Consider the following 21,483-nt stretch of genomic DNA (forward strand, 5'->3'; position numbering starts at 1 on the left):
ATGCCTCCTGTCTCTTCTTCTTTCTCGGCTACTGACCTCTGGCCGTTCGCCGGATCTACTTGATTCGCCTACCCCGAATCTCGAATGGATTGAAGGTCTTAACCTTGAATGGACCGAGGGCCTCAACCTGCTGAGTACCGAGCTTCGTATCCGAGTGTTACGAGTAGTCGATTCACTTTGGAGAGCTGTTGGAGTAGGCGTTGGTCTTGCAAACCAATCTGGTTGTTGTTGTGCTCTTTTCTGGGTGTCCCACGTGCTTTCCATCCATCTCGACGTCAGGTGTGTTCCTGTCAAGGGAGGGAGCTCTCGTTCGGGTCTGGATACCTCTACACTGGGCGGCTCGTTCAGCCGTCGCCTGGTCCTCCTCTCCTCTCTGCGGTCTTTTGCTAATCCTTGTTGTTTCTCGTTGAAGAGGAAGTTTTGCATGATGGTCATGGCCGCAGTGAGTTCTTCCCTAGTTGGAATCGGAGGTCCTGCGTTTGTGGCGGTCGTAGCTCTGCTTGGCTGTGACCTCGCCACTGATTGAGGGTGCCCTTCTTCGTCAGATTCTGAATCTGACCGCACTATCATATCGTCATAATTGTTGTTGACAGCATCATTAACCATTTTGCAGAAAGAGGTGGTTAATGTCTTTCAAAGGCTTTGAAGTGTTCTTCCTCACAGACGGCGCCAAATTGTTCCGGTGTTGTAAAGGTGGAAACAATGGGCTTCGAATGAAGGCCCTTTCGTGTGTGTTGAAGATCTTGCTTGTTTGAATGAGTCGAGTCAGAATTCACCTGCACAAGAGTAAAGTCACTAGCCTCGGGGGTGTTTCCGAGGAAAGCTCCTCCGATGCCTAAGTAAGAGTGATGCTCGGATTCTAGAGAGAAGTTCTCTAGAAGAATAGTCTTAAGGCAATAAATTGGACGTACCTTGAGGTGTGAGCCTTGGCGGCCTATTTATAGTGTTTGCATAATAAATGCCCATAGGTCATTATTGCTATTGAACCTTGGGCCTTAATGGATGGCTGAATGGCCATTGTGGTAGGTTTGATGTTGCTGTTTAGAGGCATTGGGCTTTGGACTTAGTGGCCCAATTGAATATCAATTGGGAGCCCAAACAGCATCAAAGGTTTGACAGAGGTGCTAAAAGTTTTGACAGAGTAATAATAGAACGCACCATAAATAAGGCGAATACAATTGAATTGGGAATACAATTTGGAAATTCCGTTCGTCCATGTCAGCATTTAACACAGCCGGTGCATTAGCCTATAAAGCCGTCACGTTATCCGAACATTATTCGTCCACCCTGCCTTTTCAAGTGTTAAGAAAGAAACGTTACATTAGCCTTATCTATTGCTGCGGTAATAACGAGGTTGTTGTATTAGCCTTGTCTTGCCCGTCGCGTTTGTTTAGAAAGGTAGTAGTGGCGAATTAAAGTTTGTAGGAGTATTTGGATTAATGAGGTACGTACAAGACCAAATCATGACTGCAATTATATGACATGTCTCCTTAATACCTTGCGAAAAAACTGGTTTGACAGAGTTTGACAATTGTAAATTAATCACCGAAATAATTAGGTGGTGCTAAAAGTTAATAATCTTACGAATTTTATATAGATAACGTAAAGATACTCAAACATTTAGAAGAATCAATTACAAAAGGTCTTGCGCGCACTAGGTGCACAATAAATTTATTGTACACCAAGATAACTTTTAACCATTTTTTGTAACTTTAACCTAGTTTTGATTAACTTTTATTTTTGTAAAAAAAACGTTGATAGATAAACATTTTAAAGAGTTAAATGATTAATTTTATACATTATTAGTGATTTTGAAGAAATAAGTTTTATTAAAATGAAAAAATTTATCACTAAAAAATGGATAACTTTTACATATATAAGCTTAACTTTTAAACATTTTGAGTTAACTTTTACTATGCTGTACAATATTTATTGTACAACCTTTATAAATAAGAATTTGTGAATCCATTATACAGAAATCTATCATTGCAAAACGTCAACTACAGCCAACATCATGCTACACCTTTAAACAATCAGCCTGCTGCTTACGTGGCTAATTGTATGTATTTAGACTTTCATCAAATTAATCCAATAGGATATGTAAATACGTCCAAGTAAGGCTTGATTGTTGATACCGTTTGCTTTTGTTAACTTAAAAAATCAATTCCAAAATATGACGAAACCCTCCATGGCTCCATTGCCGTCCGGCCGCTTTAGTATCGTGGAGGAGCTAACTCGTTTCATGTGCCTCGATGGTTAGTTTAGAAGAGGTTGTGTTTCTCATATGTACGCTCCATAAATATTGACTGCTTTAATTTATTCACTACCAACTGAGTTATGCATTGGATGTGCAAAACCAGCTTACATGAGGACTTTGATTTACAAATGGGCCAGGATTCGTATGAGCCCAAAAAGCCAAACCTTCTTACATGGACCACATGGTAATGGTTAATTTTCTGTTTTGACAAGAGTATAGTTGTATAGTTCTACGTGCTACTTCGTAATATATGTAACAAGCTAGTCGAATACGGAGTAAAATTAGTATTCAACTTTCCCAAAAAACAAATCAAATGAACATCAGAACATGAATGTGCCCGAATTACCAGCAGTCTTTTATACGGAGTACTTAGTATATATGTATATGCATGCAGGCTAGCGCTTTAACCATAATCATGCAGGCTATACTAGCTCTTCAAAAGATATAGGGTGAAAAAAAAACATGATTATGGGTATTTGCCCACAAATATGGTTTAGATAGCCGTGATCCTGATACTTACTCATAAATATTATGAAAATTATCATGATCTTAAACTGATACGTAGTTGTATGTGTTGGAACTTATACTTTAGTATAAGTTGTTAGTTTGTTTCCTTAGTTAAGGAAGTTTGTTACTAGAATACTAACTTGTACATATGTTAGTATAAATACCTAAGCTTGTATTATTTTCATTAGTTACACAATTAATACAAAATGTAGTCCATTATTTCTCTCTCAAGGTTACGAGCTATCAAGCTCGAGCAACAATGGCTTCCATGCTTTCTTCTTCCTTTCTTCCTATTTCCTCAATTCTGACATGGTATCAGAGCGGGAACAATCCCGGCTCTTCAATTCCGCACTACACTTTCGTTCAAATCACCTCAACAAAGCTTCCACAAATTTTCTGCTTCGAAATAAATTTGACGAATTAGGGTTTTAATTTGCCCTAATATCTTCTAATTTCGCTCACATATCTTCTTTAGAACCTTTTTTTTTTGATAAGCAAGTAGTGTATTAGATTATCAAACAGTTACAAAGTGTGCAAGCCAAGAGGACAGGCCCTCAAGGCAACCAGAACAAACTGGTTAAACAAAACCTCTACCCTGCAAACAGGGTTGAGAACCAAATGTGATCCCTATTGCTTATTTCTTTGGGCATCACACCATTCACTCTATTATATACATTCTGAAGTATACTGCTGCACACTTTATCAATACACCTAACTTGAGAGTTCCACGTAGCATTATTTCTCTCAATCCAAATGTGATAAGCCACACTCATCACAAGGGTGGAGTACACTCCCCTTCTGAACTTAGTAATCCTTCTGCTGAATATCCATTGAAATGTAGCAGAGAGGAGCTTAGGAGCATTCTGCATACCAATCTTGGTAGTACACTGCATCCAGCATCTAGCACTGTATGAACAATAAAAAAATAAGTGTTTGTGACTCTCAACAACTGAAACACATAGGAAACAAACATTATCAGCAGAAACTCCTATTTTCAGTAATCTGTCCTTTGTGTTTAGTCTTTCCAACATAGCCAACCAAGTGATAAATCTATTCTTAGGGAGACTCAATCTATCCCATACTGCATTAGTCCATGGCACTTTGCATAGAACAGGAGCAAGGCAGCAATAAGCTTCTTTAATGGTGTATTTAGTGATAGAAATCAACTGAGTTTCAGACAAGTAATTCTTCATCAAATCTTTCACAGTGCATATGGATTTCCAGTACCAGCTATCACACACTTTGGGGGAATAATCCCACCAACTTCCATCCTTGATGTATACATTATTCACCCACCTCACCCACATGTTATCTTTCTTTGTGGCAATCATCCACACATGTTTTCCCATTGCTGCAATATTCCACAGTTTCAGATTAGTTAGGCAAGCCCTCATTTCTTCTTTGATTTGCTGATAGACCCCCAAGCAACCTTACCAGGGCCAATAGCATCAATAGTGCCCTTCCAAAGAAAGTTCCTGCAAATAGCATTGACAGTATTGTACACCCCTTTAGGTAGCACCATGATCTGAGACCAGTAAGTCTGCAGAGTCATGAGCACACAGAGTTGACCAATGTGAGTCTACCAGCAAAGGACATGTTCCTGGAGCTCCATATTTTAATCCTTGCACACATGTTTTCCACTATCTTTTCACACTCACCAACTCTAATTTTCTTAGAGCAAATAGGCAAACCAAGGTATCTAAAGGGGAAACTCCCTTTGGAAAACCCTGTCATGACCAGAATTCTTTGAACTTCAGTTTCAGGCATGCCAGTGCAATAAACAGATGTTTTAGAAGGGCTAGCTTGCAAGCCTGTAGTATTTGAGAACAATTTGAAACCTTGCATCATCAAGTAGACAGATCTGAAATCACCTTTACAACACAAGATGAGATCATCAGCAAAACATAGATGATTTAGTTTGGACACCTTGCATCTTGGATGAAACTGGAATTCTTCTTTCTCACCCACCACCTTCAGGATCCTGGACAAATATTCAATGCAAAGCACAAACAGGAGAGGTGACAGAGGATCACCTTGTCTAAGGCCTCTTTTGCCTTCAAAGAACCCATGGAGAGAGCCATTGATAGCCGAAGAGAATTTAGGTGATCTGACACACTGCATGATGATGATGGTAAAGTGAGGAGGGAACTTGAGTGCAACCAGCATTTCTTCCACAAAATTCCATTCAACTGTATCATATGCTTTCTATAAATCCAGTTTGATGAGAAAACTTGCAGAGCTGTTCTTCCTTTCATAACCTTGAACCAAATCCTGGCGAACCATGATATTGTGAGCAATGAATCTGCTATGCACAAAGGCACCCTGATTTTGAGCAATGAGATCAGACAACATTTCCCTCCATCTATTACACAAAACTCTGGAGATGCATTTATAGACTACATTACAGCATGAGATTGGCCTAAACTCCTGAACACTCACAGGACACTTCCCTTTTGGAATAAGGGTGATGCTAGTAGTGTTAATCTCTTTCAGCATTTTCCCAGTAGCAAGATAGCCAAGAATGGGATTGCTAACATCCTCCCCAATATCACCCCAAACACCTTTAAAGAAGGAGCTAACAAACCCATCAGGACCAGGTGCTTTCCCTCCATCAATATCCCACAAAGCAGCCTTGATTTCTTCTTTAGTGAATGGAGCATTGAGATCATTACTCATAGATACAGTCACCAAGGGGCCAGTGTGAAAAATTTGCTCCTTCACTGAAGTTCTAGACTCCACTTTTGTGCCTAGCAGCCATTTATAATACTCCAAAAATACAGCAGGAACCTGATCAGGACTAGAAGTCCACTCTCCATGCATGTCTTTGATAGAAAACACAGAATTCTGTATATGTCTTTGTCTGAGAGATCTATGGAACATATCAATGTTCTCATCACCTCCTTTGATCCAATTAGACTTAGATTTTTTAGAAAGAAAACTCAACAAAGCTTTGTGTGCTGCTAAGAACTCCTGATGTGCCTCTTTTTCTGCATCAGCCAAAGTTACATCAGCAGGATTGAGATGAAGCTCACTTTGAATTTTCCGCAAGTTTTGAGAAGCTTTCACTTTCTGAGCTTCAATGTCACCAAACCCCTCTTTGTTAAGCTGCTTTAATATAGTTCTCACTCTCTTAATTCTCTGAACCACCTGATACATCTTGGTTCCTTGTTGATGTTCTTGCCAACCTTGAAGAACAAGGTTCTTGTACTAAGGAAAGTCTTGCGACATTGGAAAAAAATTAAAAGGTTTCTTCCGCACTGCAGATTGAGGGTACACATAAATGATCCCAGGGCAATGATCAAAATACCCTTCATTCTTGAAGCAAACTTCTGTGTTTGGATAAATGTTATGCCAAAACTGATTTGTCATCACTCTGTCTAGCTTACATAACACTATATTGTTCCCCTTCTGTTTATTGTTCCAAGTGAAGAAATTCCCACTGGATTTCACATCCTCCAAACCACAACTATGAACATAATTCTGAAAATCCTGCATCTCACTGAACCTCATATCACTATCAACTCTCTCCCCATTGTTTAAAACACAATTAAAGTCCCCCATGAGCACCCAGGGACCCTTAATCCTACCAGCCAAGCTACAAACATCCTTCCATAATGTCACCCTTTCTTGCTGAGTGTTATGAGCATATATGAAATAACAATCAAACTTATACCATTTTTAACCCCAATCTTACAGTGAATCATTTGACTGGAGCAGGAAACAAGATTAACTTGGAATTCACTAGGATTCCAAGCTAGAACTACTCTACCACCAGGATGACACATATTATTGGTAGTAAAAGACCAGCCATTAAACAGATTTAGGTACAAAGCCCCCATGTTGTGAGCTTTGACCTTTGTCTCAAGGAAGCAAACCAAACTACACCTATGAGCACACAAGAAAGCTTTCATATCCTTATGTTTGGTGTGTTTGTTAACCCCCATGACATTCCAAAACATAATTCTATCCATTAGTGTCAGGAGGTTGTCCACCTCCATCCACTAACCCTTGTGTACCATCTATAGTGTTTCCTAGTACATTCCCCCCTCATGTTCTGAGTTCCTGCAACTCCAACACCTGAAAAGAGTTAGTGACTCTCACAGGTGTGGATGGATGAACCCTAGTCCTAACAGGGTTTGGAGCTTGAACAAACTCCTCCCCTGCATTCACAGTCAATGCAGCTGTGTTATTGACAGGATTATTGTGTTTTACCACCCATTTCTTCTTCATTTTCTTCTTCCTGCAATCACTGGCAACATGACCTAACAGTTTGCAGTGATCACAAACTGTAGGTTTCCATTCATACCCAATGTTGATTGTCTTCACTACTCCATGTTCATCTTGAAATTTCAAACAATCAGGAAGAGTTTGCGACAAGGCAACCTCAACTTGCACTCGAGCAAAATGCAATTTATCTCTATGAGCAGTAGCTTGGTCAGGATGAAATTGCCAACAGAACTCACTATCTTACTCAAGCTTCTATTTCCCCAAAATTTCAACTCTAAATTCTTAAATTGAATCCAGATTGGTGCCACTTTAACCTCATACTTGAAATCTACAATATCTTTATGCCAAGGTTTGCAAATCACAGGTTTCTTATCAAAAGTGGGCCTATTATCATTCAAAACTTTGTCTCGATTTTCCATAGTAAAGAAACAAACCAGAAAAACTCCATGTTCTATAGTTACCACCTTATCAACCCCCAAATCCTTCTATATACATCTAAATAAACCCTCAATCACAGATAAGGGGGGGTTTGCACCTAAAATAGCACACACAATCGCAGAATTCCAGTAATCTACCTCATCCTGAATGTCCTCCATTTCAATCGACACAATATGATCATCTTGATTGCTTTCAATTTCAAATTGAAAAATGGGTATGGGGGTTACCTGAGTAGAATGCTGTGAGTTTCCTGATTTCATCACCGACAGCCACGATGAGAAAGTTCGATGAGCTTATGAACGTGCTTGCATAGCAGAAATGGAAGTTCTCGGGGATAGAATTTCACCCTCTTCTTCAGTCGAGCCATTACCATCATCACTGGATTGAACCTCCATAGCAACAACACCCAGAAGTTCATCCATAGCTCTAGTTTTCTTAGCCTAAGACTCCGACGTAGGACCTGTCAATTTTTGTGGTTTCTTCCGAGCTTTCGATTTTCCAAGCATGGCGTCAGCGTAGGATAAGAGGAGAGCTTAACCTACGCCGAGAGAAAACTTGAGCGAGAAGAAAACTTTAACATGAGTCTACCTTAGATAGTATGAAAAATCAAATTTCAAACTTTAATGAAAACCCTTCTTTAGAACCTTGAATCAAAAATTTTTTTGATTCTTGAGTTTTCCCCAAATTCTAGGGTTCTTAAAATATTTTCAAGAATATGGCATTGCTGATAGATTCTTGAAGAAATTTTCGTTTCCGTATTCCTCGGCGGTGTTTTGATCGGAGGTTTGATCGGTGATCGATTTGGTTGTGATTCTTGAGAACAGCAGCACCCAATACGTGCTCCTCCGTCGTCGTCTTCTTCGACGGCTGCTTCTGCTAAGATTCAGTTTGATTTTTTGGCTTTCTCTGCCGATGATGTTATTGGTAATACTTAAACCCTTGAAACCTCTCTTTCTCTTTCCGAAATTTTGTTGCTGGTTCGTCATTTTTTTGGAATCATCTCAGTTGTATCGCCGCAATTTAAATTATTGCTGGCTAATTGTTGTTGCTGCCGATGATGTTTTGTGAATTTGAGAATTGTTGGAATTTTTTCTTGTCCAATCGAAAATGAATTTTTGTTGTTGTTGGCTCTTGTGTGAGAACTGGAGTGAGTTTTGGTTGAAATTGTTTCAATCTTTGGATGGATTCGTGAGATTTAGTTCACTTTCTTTGATGAATGTGTTACAGAAGGTCCCTAGCTTTTTCATCTTGGTGTAGTGACCATTTTAAACCAAATAGAGTTACATGAATATCGGGATTCTTTTCTGGAAATGTAATTAGGAGTTGAAATCCTTTGGAGTTGCTTTGCCATAAACCCCAGCCTCAGAGTCTGTTAACCAGTTAGGACTTAGGAGTTTTATCCAACCTTGATGGCAAGTTAGCTGGAAAATTGGCAATTGAGACCCATGTTCTAATGGATTTGTTGGTACTTCGTGTAAGCATGGCTCCAACGGTATATCCCAGGCTGCATTTGCATTATCAGATTCAATTCAGTTTTGGAGTTGCGGATTTTGAGCATTTAAAAGCTGACAGTTGCTCCTGGAGAGTGGTGTGAGCAATATGGGAATTCAGCACTAGTATTGCAGAAATTGTAGTTTGGTTGTTGAATGTCGGCATGCTTTGTTGCCAATAACATTGAATTTTTTTTTTGGTGTTGAAGTTTGTTTGTGACCCAACAGAGGTTGAGGTTTGTTTTGTGATGACCCAACAGAGGTTGAGGTTCATTTTGTGACCCATAGTGGTCCTTTCTCATTGATCCATAAAGATCAATTTCATGATCCATTGCGATCTTTCTTTTGATGAGACCCATTGTGGCTCATTCTTTTCGACCCATAGAGGTCATTTTCAGACCCACGGTGGTCCTTTTTAGACCCAAAGTGGTCAATTCTCAAAAGACCCAAAGGGTCAAATTCTCAAATTGTTTCTTTTTTGATCAATTTCTATCTTCAGCTTTGTTTTCATAGCTGAATTTCTCATTCTTTTCCTCTCAAACAGATTATCCTTCATTCTTTACATTGGAGTTATGGTGTATGTGTGTGATTGGTTGATGACCAATGGTGTCTTTTGGACAGCAAGAAGCTGATTTATGGTGGTTGGTTCAAACAACATTATTCTGATTGGTCAGTTCCATTTGTATGCAGTATTCTGGTGGTTTTCTCATCAATCAAGTTGTTGATCCTGGTAAGGAAGCAACCATGGATTCACATGACAATTTTCAGATGTTAAGTGTTGGAGAAACACAAAGGTTAGTAGTGTTCAGAACTTCAGATACCTCCCGTTGACAGTTTTCCAGATGTTGTGGTTGCAGTTCTCATCGCCAAGAGGAGCAACAACTGCTTCATTTCAAGATTTCAAACTAAAAATGTTTAACACCATTTTCAGTTTGAGAGGGGTGTTGGAACTTATACTTTAGTATAAGTTGTTAGTTTGTTTCCTTAGTTTAGGAAGTTTGTTACTAGAATACTAACTTGTACATATGTTAGTATAAATACCTAAGCTTGTATTACTACCTCCGTCCCGGAATACTCGACCCGGTTTGACCGGCACAGAGTTTAAGGGACTTGAATTGAGTTATTTAATTTAATAGGTAGTAGTTGATAGTGGGGTATTATTTTAATGTAGTTAGTGGGAAATGGGTAAAGGGTGGGGTTGGGGGAGAGTAGGGGTTGAATTTTTAATTATTTTTGTATGGAGTAGGGGGTAGGTGGGTTAATAGGGGTGGAGTGAGAAATAATATAATATTGTTAGAATATTTCCATTTTTAGAAACAGGTCAAGTATTAAGGGACGACCCGATAAGGAAAACAGGTCAAGTATTCCGGGACGGAGGGAGTATTTTCATTAGTTACACAATTAATACAAAATGTAGTCCATTATTGTTGATTCCCGAGTTTTGACGATGACAAACTTAAGCTATACTCACAACTGTTTATCTAAGGAATGTCAGGAACAGGTTAACATGAAGCAATCAGTACACTTAGCAAGAACAGAATACAAAGATACCAGCTGAGAAGCCATGAAGAAAACAAGTTCAAAACAGGAATTAAGATTGAGCCAAGACCAAAAAGAATGAAGGCTAGCAAGTCTTCTATGTATCGAAAGGTATAAGATCAGTGTAATTTAGATACTGCTTAGTATGGGAACAAAGTCTTTCGTAGAGTCCAAGTTATATTTTTGAAACAAAAATTAATCAGTTTATTTCTAGATAAGCTTAGAAGTTTGAAACTGATTTCACAATCCTACTTGAGGTAATATGCTTGAGAATTTGAGTTGCTATACAACACTTAAATCCGTAGAGATAGATTTTACAAAACGCGTTTTAATGAGTTTATTTGCGAAAATTTATCTTTTGAAAAGAGTCCTAAATTGTGTTGAATTGGAATCTAGGGTTAACTCTTCGTTTCTTATAAATAGACCTCAAGTTATTTTCGAAAGTTTTTTATCAGACTTTTTACTATCAAACCGGAAGCTTTCAGGTATCACCCTTAGAGTTTTAATCTTTAAAGTTTTTGTTCCTGTTCCCATATAGAGCAGTATTTGTTACTTGGTTTTATATTTTGTGTTAGTATTAAGTTTAATATCTATTCGTTTCATTATTGTGTTGAGTGATTGTATGATAAGCCTGAGTCAGGCTTACTTAAGCAAGAGTGAAGATCTCGCATGAGATCTGTGAGGTGAAACAGTTGAGGGACTGTTTTCATAAGGGAAGGAACAAAGAGGGTTGTTCCTAGTTATCTGTAATCAGAGGTGTGAGGGGGGTCGAAAAAGCGCGAGGCTAATGCGTGACCTTGTCCCTCGTGGGTGTGACGATTCTTTTTATTCAATCAAGTGTAATTGGATTTCCTGTGAGTATACACCCAATTGACTAGTAATATAGGAGTCGCCATTCAGTTTTTAACAACAATGAGAAAAACTGACAAAACCCGATTATCGTGACATAAAGGGAGTGCAATTATGTTTGACCACGACGGCCGTAGGTTCCCTTGTGATCCCGGGTGTGGGGATCTCTCAATATACACCCGCAAGGTAGAGATTGAGGGTTCGGGGGACTGTAACTACCGAGAGGAGTAATTCGCTTGTCGATAACTCCAGAGGCAGGATATCCTTACTAGCTCAGCATAAATAATTAAAGGGACATGCATTAACTATTAAACTAATCTGAGTTGATTTTAGCAATATGCAACATATAATACTAATTCGATCGTGATTATCTGATTTAAATAGCATTAAGAGACCTAGCATGATAATCCGATTTCCCAAAAATATTATATTTGTTACGCGTGATAGAACAATCATATTAGGTTAGTTTAACAGTTCATAAAAAGGGCGAGGAAAGCAGTTAAATCATCAAAAAGGGACACGTTACGACGCACCCTTGAGAGGTGCGTCACGGTTCTCAGAAAACTAACCACTTTGACTTTGCTATTTCTCCTTTTTATTTAACGAATCTCAATTATGGGACAGGATACGTTCTGTTCGATTTATGGATCGATTGCGACAGAACGCGTGAACAGTTTCGCAGCGAGAGGCTTAGGCTAAGGGTTGAGTCAATACTCAGAATATCATTGTGTGTGGTTGTGTGTCGTTTCACGTCAAAACTAGGGGCCTATTTATAGGGAAGAGTTCGTGGAAAGATAGAATTGCAGAGTTCTAATCCGCAAAGAGTTAGGAAAAAACACGTACCCAGGTACTTTCAGCGCCCAGGCCTGGGCGCCGAAGATTTCGGCGCCCAGAGCCAGGCGTTGAAAATAGGATCCGGGCAGTTTTGTTTAGTCAGATTCGGATTCCTAAAATCCGTAGAGTTTGAGATTAATTCGAGTCTTTTAGCGCGTATCAATTTCATGACGGAATGCGTCTGGGCCCATTACGAACTCTAGGTTCGTTAGGATTTTAATTAATACGTAACTCTTATTTTCGAATCCTATTAGGAATAGGATTCTCGCAGTTTTCTATCTCATTTAGGATTTATGTTGGAGTGCAACACCTAATTCTGACAGGTTTCTATCTTTTATGATTTTCCACTTTTAGAAGCTACCTTTTACGGTAGTTACTATTTTTAGCAGGTTTCCATAAATAGCAGGTTTCGGGGGAAATGAAATGGGGAATCGAGATTCGTTTATTTTATAGGAGATGTGTTGTCAAGTGGAGTTTTTATGCTTTCATCATCGAACCTTTCCCTTGCGGGAACGGGGACAAAAGTAGGTGTCTACAGTTAGCCCCCACTTTGACTGAGTCTTGGAGTAAGACGATGGTCAAAGTATTAGACGGAGTGCGTCACACAAGCCATGGTGTATGTGACCTGTTTTGCGAGGGTCTCACGAGCCCCCGAGTGATAACTTTTGACTTAAGGGTCATCACTTGAAGTGTCGACATATCCCTCACGTGTCATTGGGATTTGTCAACTGATAGTATAGAAACTTCCTCACTTTGTCATTGGAAGGATCTAAAGGTGCGTAGAAACTCCCTCACTTTGTCATTGGGAGTAACTACAGATGTTTTCGAAATTAAAGCTGTAAAGTGTAATTGGGCCTGGCCAAGCACAACCACGAGGTAAAACGTTTTTAAAGATTCTCATTTTCAGGGCTAGCTAAACGAGAAAACCCCCTTATTTTTATTGGACGTAAAACGAAGGAAAATCCAACACATCGTTCTTTTTTGGAAAAACGAAAAACCAATCCTTTAATTTTTGGAAAAAGGGAAAACCAATCCTTTAATTTTTGGAAAAAGGGAAAACCAATCCTTTAATTTTTGGAAAAGGGAAAACCAATCCTTTAATTTTCGAAAAAAGGGAAAACCGATAAAAGTTATCGCTGCAGCGACTAAGGACCTGCGTTGTTAGTGACGCAGACCCCGCCCGCTGAAGGTGGGCGAGCCTGTCCGCTGAGGGTGGACCCCCCGTCCGATAGAAGTGGACGAATTTGTTTTGATGTTTTTGAAAATAAGGACCTACGCGGTTTGTGACGTAGACCCCGCCGGCTGAAGATGGCGAACCTGTCCGCTGAGGGTGGACGCCCCGTCTGATAGAAGTGGACGAATCTGTTTTGAATTTTTTTTTGTTTTTTTGAAAATAAGGACCTACGTGGTTTGCGCCGTAGACCCCGCCGGCTGAAGATGGCGAGCCTATTTTAAATTTGAAGACTTTATTTTTCGAAAACTGAGGACCTGCGCGGCTAGTGACGCAGACCCCGCCCGCTGAGGGTGGGCGAGCCCATTTTGAATTTCTTATTTTGCCTATGTAGAAGAGCTTTTGGTGATTACAACCTGTTGGTGGGTCGTAATATTTCCTAATTAGATGTGTCCTATAAGTGGGTCCACACTGTGTATATTTTTGTTTAACAATATATTTTTTGAGATATCCAAACATGATATGGTGCGTGGCGCAGTCTGGGAATGTGATTTTGATTGCGCGCTCCTTATTGGAGTCCACTTTTTGCGAGCCCCCAAGCGTTGGGGCTCGTCGGTTGTTTTTCGCGTCTTGTAATCATGTTTGGGGTCACGCTCGTATGTGCGAGCGACCTCCTATAGTAGTGTGCTATTTTAGCGAAGCCGTGGAGTGCGACTTTCAGTGAAGAAATCGGCAATTTTCAAGCCGAATGAATATGGCAGGGCCCAATAGAAGTTAGGGCCTTTTGAGCCTGGGTTCATTTTCGGCGCCCAGGCCTAGGCGTTGAAATAATTCACGCCCAGGTGGGGCGTTGAAAGTGTTGTTTGGGCTGGTCTTTTGATGACACAGTTGGCCTCTTGTTCATTCGTTTATTTCACTTGGAAGTTCTATGTATTCTCTTCTCTTTTTGTTTTTTCTTTATTTTTAGGACGTGATGATTTTCTTGAGAAACCGTAGCCGATTGGTGGACTACGGTGCTTGTCGCTTTGGGGCGATTATTTTAAGGAACTGTTGCTCTTAAGGTGTTCAGTTATTGCAATAGTCGGGCGAGTCTATATGGCCCGAGGAACATACCTTGAGGTGTAAGACTTTGATCGCTCTTATATTTTTTGAACGTGTTCGTGAATGATGATATGTATGTGCGAATGAGCGTTCATAGAATGGCCGTTGTGTGCGGTCCATTAATCAGTTTGCTTGAATCAATTTTTTTTTTTTGAGCAATGACTGATTTTGAATAGTTTGCTTAGAAGCTTGATAGGGTTCAGGCCCATTCATGAAAGTGGGTTTAAACATCGTGCCCTTTCGATTGTTCAAACATTTGCTTCGAGAGATTTTTTTATTTTGCTATGGTCGTTTCGTAGCTTGGAGCTCCCAAGTATGCATGTTGGGATGCTTTCTTTTGGCGTACGATTTTTTAGGTTCTTTCGAGAAAGATGCCTTGGGGTAGGTGCGAGCTATCCCTTCCGTGGTAGGCAATGTTTTGCTACCTTTAATCCTTAATGTAGAAGTCGTGTGGCTTGCATTTTGAATTTGGGCGATAAGTAGTTTTTTTTTGCCTCTTTTACACATGCTCTTGGTCGTGCCTACATTAGTGTAATATGCCTTACCCTTTTTTAGACTTGTACCGTGGGACGGTTGAACTTATGGTGCAACGTAGGCTTGTGTGGCCTAACGACGTGTCTTAGAACATTCTTCCAGGTGTTGGGATATCATTTGCATTGGAGTATTTCATCATGCCTTGTTCAGGTGCTCGAATAAGTGTAGCACCTTTTGCGTGGGTTTGCACGGCTTATTACTTCGTTCAATGTGAGGATTCATAAGTGTTTCTTTCTTGTTTTTATATCAGGGCAAGATTTAGCAAGCAGAGATATTCAGTGCCCAGGCTGGGGCGTTAAAGATATCGGCGCCCAGCTCTGGGCGTTGAAAATGTTTTCTGGGCAGAACTTTGACAGTTTTTTTTTGATTTTTTTTCTTTCGCTTTTGCTTTGGAACGATGTAGACTGTGTAACGAGCGCTTTATAGGGCGAGCGTTATGTGCAGTGGTTTGATCGGAGTTTTGGTGACTCGCGATTTTCAGTTACCCTTGTTAGTGGGGTGACTTTATATATTCTAAGTAGTGCTTTAGAATTTGGGAGGGGTTGTAGCCATTCTAAGGTTTGTTTTTCACAATTAAAGCTTAGGATTGAGCCCCTATGACATATGTATCGCATTAGCGTCGAGAATTTGCGATAAAATCGTCATTTCGAGCATTTTTAGAGTGTTTTTCTCAAGCCCCCAATTGTAGCTACGGGATTGGCTTGGTGCTATAATGCTTGGCATACGTTTTTATGCATTCATGGTGACATGGATCATGAATAGTTTGAACCGGACTCGTTTAGGGCGAGGTACGTTCGAGTAGTGACCTGCTACTTCTCTTGTAAATGTCGTATTGTGCGACATTGCCATGGTCAAGGTAATCACATGTTGAAGCATGCCTTGACCAAAAGCTAGGTGCCTTTCTTTACCCATAATCATATTTAGAACGATCGGAAAGAAGTCGCTAAAGCGAAGCTTTCGGTCTTTTTGACTCACTTGCAACGTTGAGATAGACGCGTACTAAGCTTAAACCAACGACACTTTATTATGCTCGAAGAAGTTTTTTTTTAAAATCATTTGAAAATTATTTAAAATCCGAGTCCTACTGTGTACAATCCGAGGTGTCCTAAGTAGGTTGACTTTATAGAAGGGTTCGTACAGGATTACATGAGTGAATCAAAATACTGTTACGATTTTTGGAATGCTGTCTAAGGATTTGCTGGAAGCCAGGGTGCAGGCGTCAAGATATACTTGTGCCCGTTTGGCATATGGTTTTAGGCTTTTAAGGCCATCTTTTCCAGAATTGCGGGAATATAAACCGTTTTCGAGTTGACTTAGATTTACTTGGTGTATGTCTGCACAAAAGGTCAAGGTATACTTAGTTCCTTCCCTAACTCTTTCATTTCAATTCTTTAGCCCCCAGTTGCTGTTATGTCTTCCCATTAATAATGCTTTCAGATTTCGATTTTAGATGCCCGTGTCATATGTCTGAGTAGGGTGAGCCTTGGTTAAGTGCCAAGTCCTATTGACAATGTCTGTTTATTTTTTCAAAGGGGATTCGCAAGCATTTGAATTACCATGAACGGGTGCCCTGAGTTCGAAGGAACGATGGGGCAATGCCGTAGAACAATTCTCTTTATTGCAAGTTTACTGCCTTTACTACTTGTTGGCGATCATGACTGTGTCTAGTGGTGAAAGAAGGTCTTTAAGCGAACGACTATGTCTAGTGGTGAAAGAAAGTCTTTAAGTGAGTTAGTTCGCTTTTAGGGAGGGTCAAGTTGAGTACTTTAGAGGTCATGGACGCTTGCGCTAGCCCCCATTCGATTGAGGCAAAGTGATCTTTTGAGTCTTGGCTAAGTGCCTAGGAGTGTGAGTGCTCCTTCTGGCAAGGGTACGTGCCCTTATTATTTTTCGATGTGTGCTCATTAATTTTGGCATCTTGATGACTCGGATTCTTCTTTTGACTTAAGTTTTTCTTTCGACTTGGATTGCAAGTAATTAAATTTCAATAAGGGACTTCTATTTTTATTCTTGTTTTTCTATAGGCTTTAATATTTTTGCAAATTGGTTGGACCGAATCATGGATTGCCTACGTATCCGCCTTAAATAGATTTAATTTGGAATCAGGTCTTGCGTAGTTCTTAGCCTAGAAAATGGTTTCTTAGAATGCTGATTTTAAACAAGTACGTTCTGAGGTGGAACCGTAATGTTTGAAATAGGATGAGATAAGTGAAGTTCATTATTATTTTAATCTGCTGCTTTGCCGTAAGCCAAAATTTTGTTTTATTTTTTAAGTACATGTATTTTCTTTTCATGTGTTTTTGGTACGTATACCTGAATACGTGTTGTACCCCTCCAAGTGTTCGTTATTTTTCCGTGCATGTGCGGGTAAAATGACGAGCACTTCTGGACAAAATTTGGCAAGTAGAGAGATTCGGCGCCCAGGCAGGGGCGCTAAAGACTTCGGCGCCCAGCTCTGGGCGCTGAAAATGACTTCTGGGCGGATCTTTTTTGGTGCGCTAAATGTTTCTTTTTCTTTTTAGACTAACTTTTAAAGGCGCTTTGCAAAGTTTGCTTTTGTATTATGTACATTTTTTGTACTTTTCATTTGTCTTTTTTTTTTTTTTTTTTTTTATATATTCGTGACTCAAGACGGCTTGAAAGGCGGGTTGAATGAGATAGGATAATTGGTATAGGTATTGGTCAAGCATGAGGATTATCTTAGCTAGGGCTCACAATTTGCAGCCTCGAACTAGTGTCGTGAGTTTAAATCAACCGAGGTCAATGAGTAGTATGGGGACGGCTTAAGGGTATATCAACAGGATGTATCCACACAAGTTATATGGTCATTATGCTAATGGTGGTGTAAGAACAGGTTTTGGGCTTTGGAAATAATGGGTATGACGCCCGCGTCAATGGCCGTGCGTGGTTTGCGGTTGACAACAAGTTCAAGAACAAGAGTCGAGGTAATGGTTTCTTGGGTTACGGCAATGAGAACATGGATGGGTTAGATGAGCTGAACAGGGACCCCAGAGCGAATGCGTCTAGAAGCATAAGGATTGGAAAGGGTAGACATCGTAGAATTTTATGATTTGGATTGGTTGACTCAATTCTTTTCCTTCGTTTTACTTGGGTAAATGTCGCACTTTGGGAGGTACGGGCTAAGTATTTCATGGCTCGCTCTTTTCGCTCTCCCTTTTCTCTTTCCATTTTTTCTTTTTGCTTGGGATTTCTTCTCAACATAAATCCTTCAATCAATTTGGGCTAAAGGGTAGATGGTTGTGGTCTTTGAGTCACGAGGCGAGACTGAGTGAGCCTCGTTTGGTAGGCCTATAGTGGACCTCTAATTTTAGTAGGCCTAGGGTGGACCTTTAAATTGTCTTACTTTGCAAGCGTATTTAGTCGTTTCTTAAAATATGTAAATAGCGTAGATTCAAAATGTTGTTTTTACCTTATTGAATTTTAACGAAAGAATTACATCGAAAGTAATTTTTTGTTTCTTTTCAGATTCCAGTTTCTGGGATTTAATTGGAAGTTGTGATTTAGACTCAAACTTTCATTAATCCTTCTAATTATAACCCGTGTATGAATACAAGGAGGTGGCCTAGACTCAAAATAATGACGTGGCGTAAGCCTATAATACTTGACCAAGCAACTCTCTGACTTAGGCTAATTGGACCATAACTTTTGTTGGTTGACACTTTAGATTTTAACCCTTGGGTGTTCATTTGTCATGCGCCATTTTGTTTAATGTTGGCAAGGTAGTTAATTGGGGAGATCGAATTTTTATTTTTGCAAGACTAGAATCATTAGTGCGGCTTCTCTCTTAGTGTGTATTGCTTTACCCCAATGGTAGTCTTATTGGTATGCCTATTTGGGTATTTTCATGGTTGGTCATGTTGCATTCATGGAAAATCTTTTAGTCCGTACTTAATAGTATTTCAAGGAGTGAGTGACTCGAGAGGACTATGATAGTCGTGACCTAATGTGATCATAAGCTAGCCTTGAGGCCATTAATTTTTCTTGCCAATGGTATTGACACCTTAAGTTCACTTTGGGGGTTGTGCGACTATGGGGGGAATGATTTCCAGAATGTGACTGTTTCCATTTTGCAAATACTATAATATATTCTTTTTATTGGTGAGAGAGAGTATTGAGGCCGTGGATTCTTAGCAAGGGATGACAATCACATATGGGTGCTCATTGATTTAAATGTTAGGAGGGGAGACTCAATATGGTTTAACCTTTTAACTTGCAGAACGACACCAAGCATTAGGACCGATTCTATGGATAAGACAACTAAGACTTAGGATTTGGATTGTATTTTGGCATAGCCTAGTCTAGACTCGGATTTATTTTTTTTTATTCGAACATTATTTTTCTTGAAAACTCTATTTGAACATTATTTTTTGAATACTTTGCCCATGTGACATTCATAGTTATTAGCATGTTCGGTTTTGGTGCCGAGCATTGTCGTCGTAGGAGGCCTAACAACGACACAAAGAGTTATTTATTTTTATTTTTTAGTTGCTTTTAGAATCGAGTGTCTTTTCATACGCCCTCGCAGCAATTTTTTTTGAAAAGTTTTTTTTTTGCTACGTATATTTTTTTATGCGCGGGCACCGAGGCTGCTGTGCCTGACCAAAAGGCCAGGCAGCAACTTCAGCGCCCATCAGTGGGCGTGAGAAATTTCGGCGCCCAGCCAGGGGCGTTGAAAATGTGTCCCCGGCTGGTTCCCGTTTTCTGTTTGCGTCTACTTTTGTTTATGCGACTTCGATTTTGCGTGCTTGCCTAATAACGTCCTTACGCGTTGTGCAGCGTTTGTGGGATTCGTTACAGGCCACCCCGAGCGTCGCTTATTTTGTGGCGATCATTCGGGTTTACGGAACACGTGTTTCGGTATAACTCTTTGGCAAATTAGTCTATGAATGTTTGGGCAGTTTTTAAGGTCGTTGGTTTTCTAGGATAGTTTGTCACACACAATCACATATTTCGCTACACATAACTACATTACAAACATGGATTTGAAAATTAAATATGCCACGTAGTTTATGATAGGCTTCTATGGGTAGTTCATTTGCGCCTGGCTTGGTACCGCTTCTATCGTAGATCCAACACATGCCCCGGTCGAGGTAGTGTCTTCAACAGACGAATTTCGCCCGAGAGGCCAACCCGCAAGTGCAAGCCAAGGGGGCATGCAGGCGAGAGGGACCTAATGAGCGAGCGATTGGGTTCGGGATAGGTGTACTACCTGCACAAGTACCGAGTGGGCGACATGCGCGGCGTATGCACCCCCCTATTGGCGAAAAAAAGGTATCCTTAGTCCCAACTCCCGAGGGAGCCGAGATTCGTTATGTTGTTCTGCCCGTTCACATTAATATGCTGATTTTCAGGTCGTCCCAACTTGATGGGGAAATAAACGCGGGGTAGGATCGTTTCACCCTTCGGCTATTTTGATTACCTACAAGCACGAGTATTTCCTTCACTATCCCCAGTGGAGTCGCCACTGTGAGAAGGGTCGAAAAAGCGCGAGGCTAATGCGTGACCTTGTCCCTCGTGGGTGTGACGATTCTTTTTATTCAATCAAGTGTAATTGGATTTCCTGTGAGTATACACCCAATTGACTAGTAATATAGGAGTCGACATTCAGTTTTTAACAACAATGAGAAAAACTGACAAAACCCGGTTATCGTGACATAAAGGGAGTGCAATTATGTTTGACCACGACGGCCGTAGGTTCCCTTGTGATCCCTGGTGTGGAGATCTCTCAATATACACCCGCAAGGTAGAGATTGAGGGTTCGGGGGACTGTAACTACCGAGAGGAGTAATTCGCTCGTCGATAACTCCAGAGGCACGATATCCTTACTAGCTCAGCATAAATAATTTAAGGGACATGCATTAACTATTAAACTAATCTGAGTTGATTTTAGCAATATGCAACATATAATACTAATTCGATCGTGATTATCTGATTTAAATAGCATTAAGAGACCTAGCATGATAATCCGATTTCCCAAAAATATTATATTTGTTAGGCGTGATAGAACAATCATATTAGGTTAGTTTAACAGTTCATAAAAAGGGCGAGGAAATCAGTTAAATCATCGAAAAGGGACACGTTACGACGCACCCTTGAGAGGTGCGTCACGGTTCTCAGAAAACTAACCACTTTGACTTTGCTATTTCTCCTTTTTATTTAACGAATCTGAATTATGGGACAGGATACGTTCTGTTCGATTTATGGATCGATTGCGACAGAACGCGTGAACAGTTTCGCAGCGATAGGCTTAGGCTAAGGGTTGAGTCAATACTCAGAATATCATTGTGTGTTGTTGTGTGTCGTTTCACGTCGAAACTAGGGGCCTATTTATAGGGAAGAGTTCGTGGAAAGATAGAATTGCAGAGTTCTAATCCGCAAAGAGTTAGGAAAAAATACGTACCCAGGTACTTTCAGCGCCCAGGCCTGGGCGCCGAAGATTTCGGCGCCCAGAGCCAGGCGTTGAAAATAGGATCCGGGCAGTTTTGTTTTGTCAGATTCGGATTCCTAAAATACCT

At 40.2% G+C, this 21,483-nt stretch overlaps 1 protein-coding gene across 1 annotated transcript; it reads right to left on the minus strand.

Annotated features, from left to right (window-relative positions):
• Positions 1-3,354: 3,354 nt before the first annotated feature.
• On the minus strand, positions 3,355-4,930 carry LOC130463519 (uncharacterized). Its single transcript, XM_056832668.1, has 4 exons — positions 4,334-4,930; positions 4,199-4,289; positions 3,736-4,115; positions 3,355-3,651 (listed from the first exon to the last, which is right to left on the minus strand). The coding sequence occupies exons 1-4, from the start codon at positions 4,928-4,930 to the stop codon at positions 3,355-3,357; spliced, it is 1,365 nt and encodes a 454-aa protein (XP_056688646.1).
• Between the last annotated feature and the right edge of the window lie 16,553 nt (positions 4,931-21,483).

Source organism: Spinacia oleracea, chromosome 6 (assembly GCF_020520425.1).
Source record: "Spinacia oleracea cultivar Varoflay chromosome 6, BTI_SOV_V1, whole genome shotgun sequence".
In the NCBI taxonomy this organism is placed as follows: Eukaryota; Viridiplantae; Streptophyta; class Magnoliopsida; order Caryophyllales; family Amaranthaceae; genus Spinacia; species Spinacia oleracea.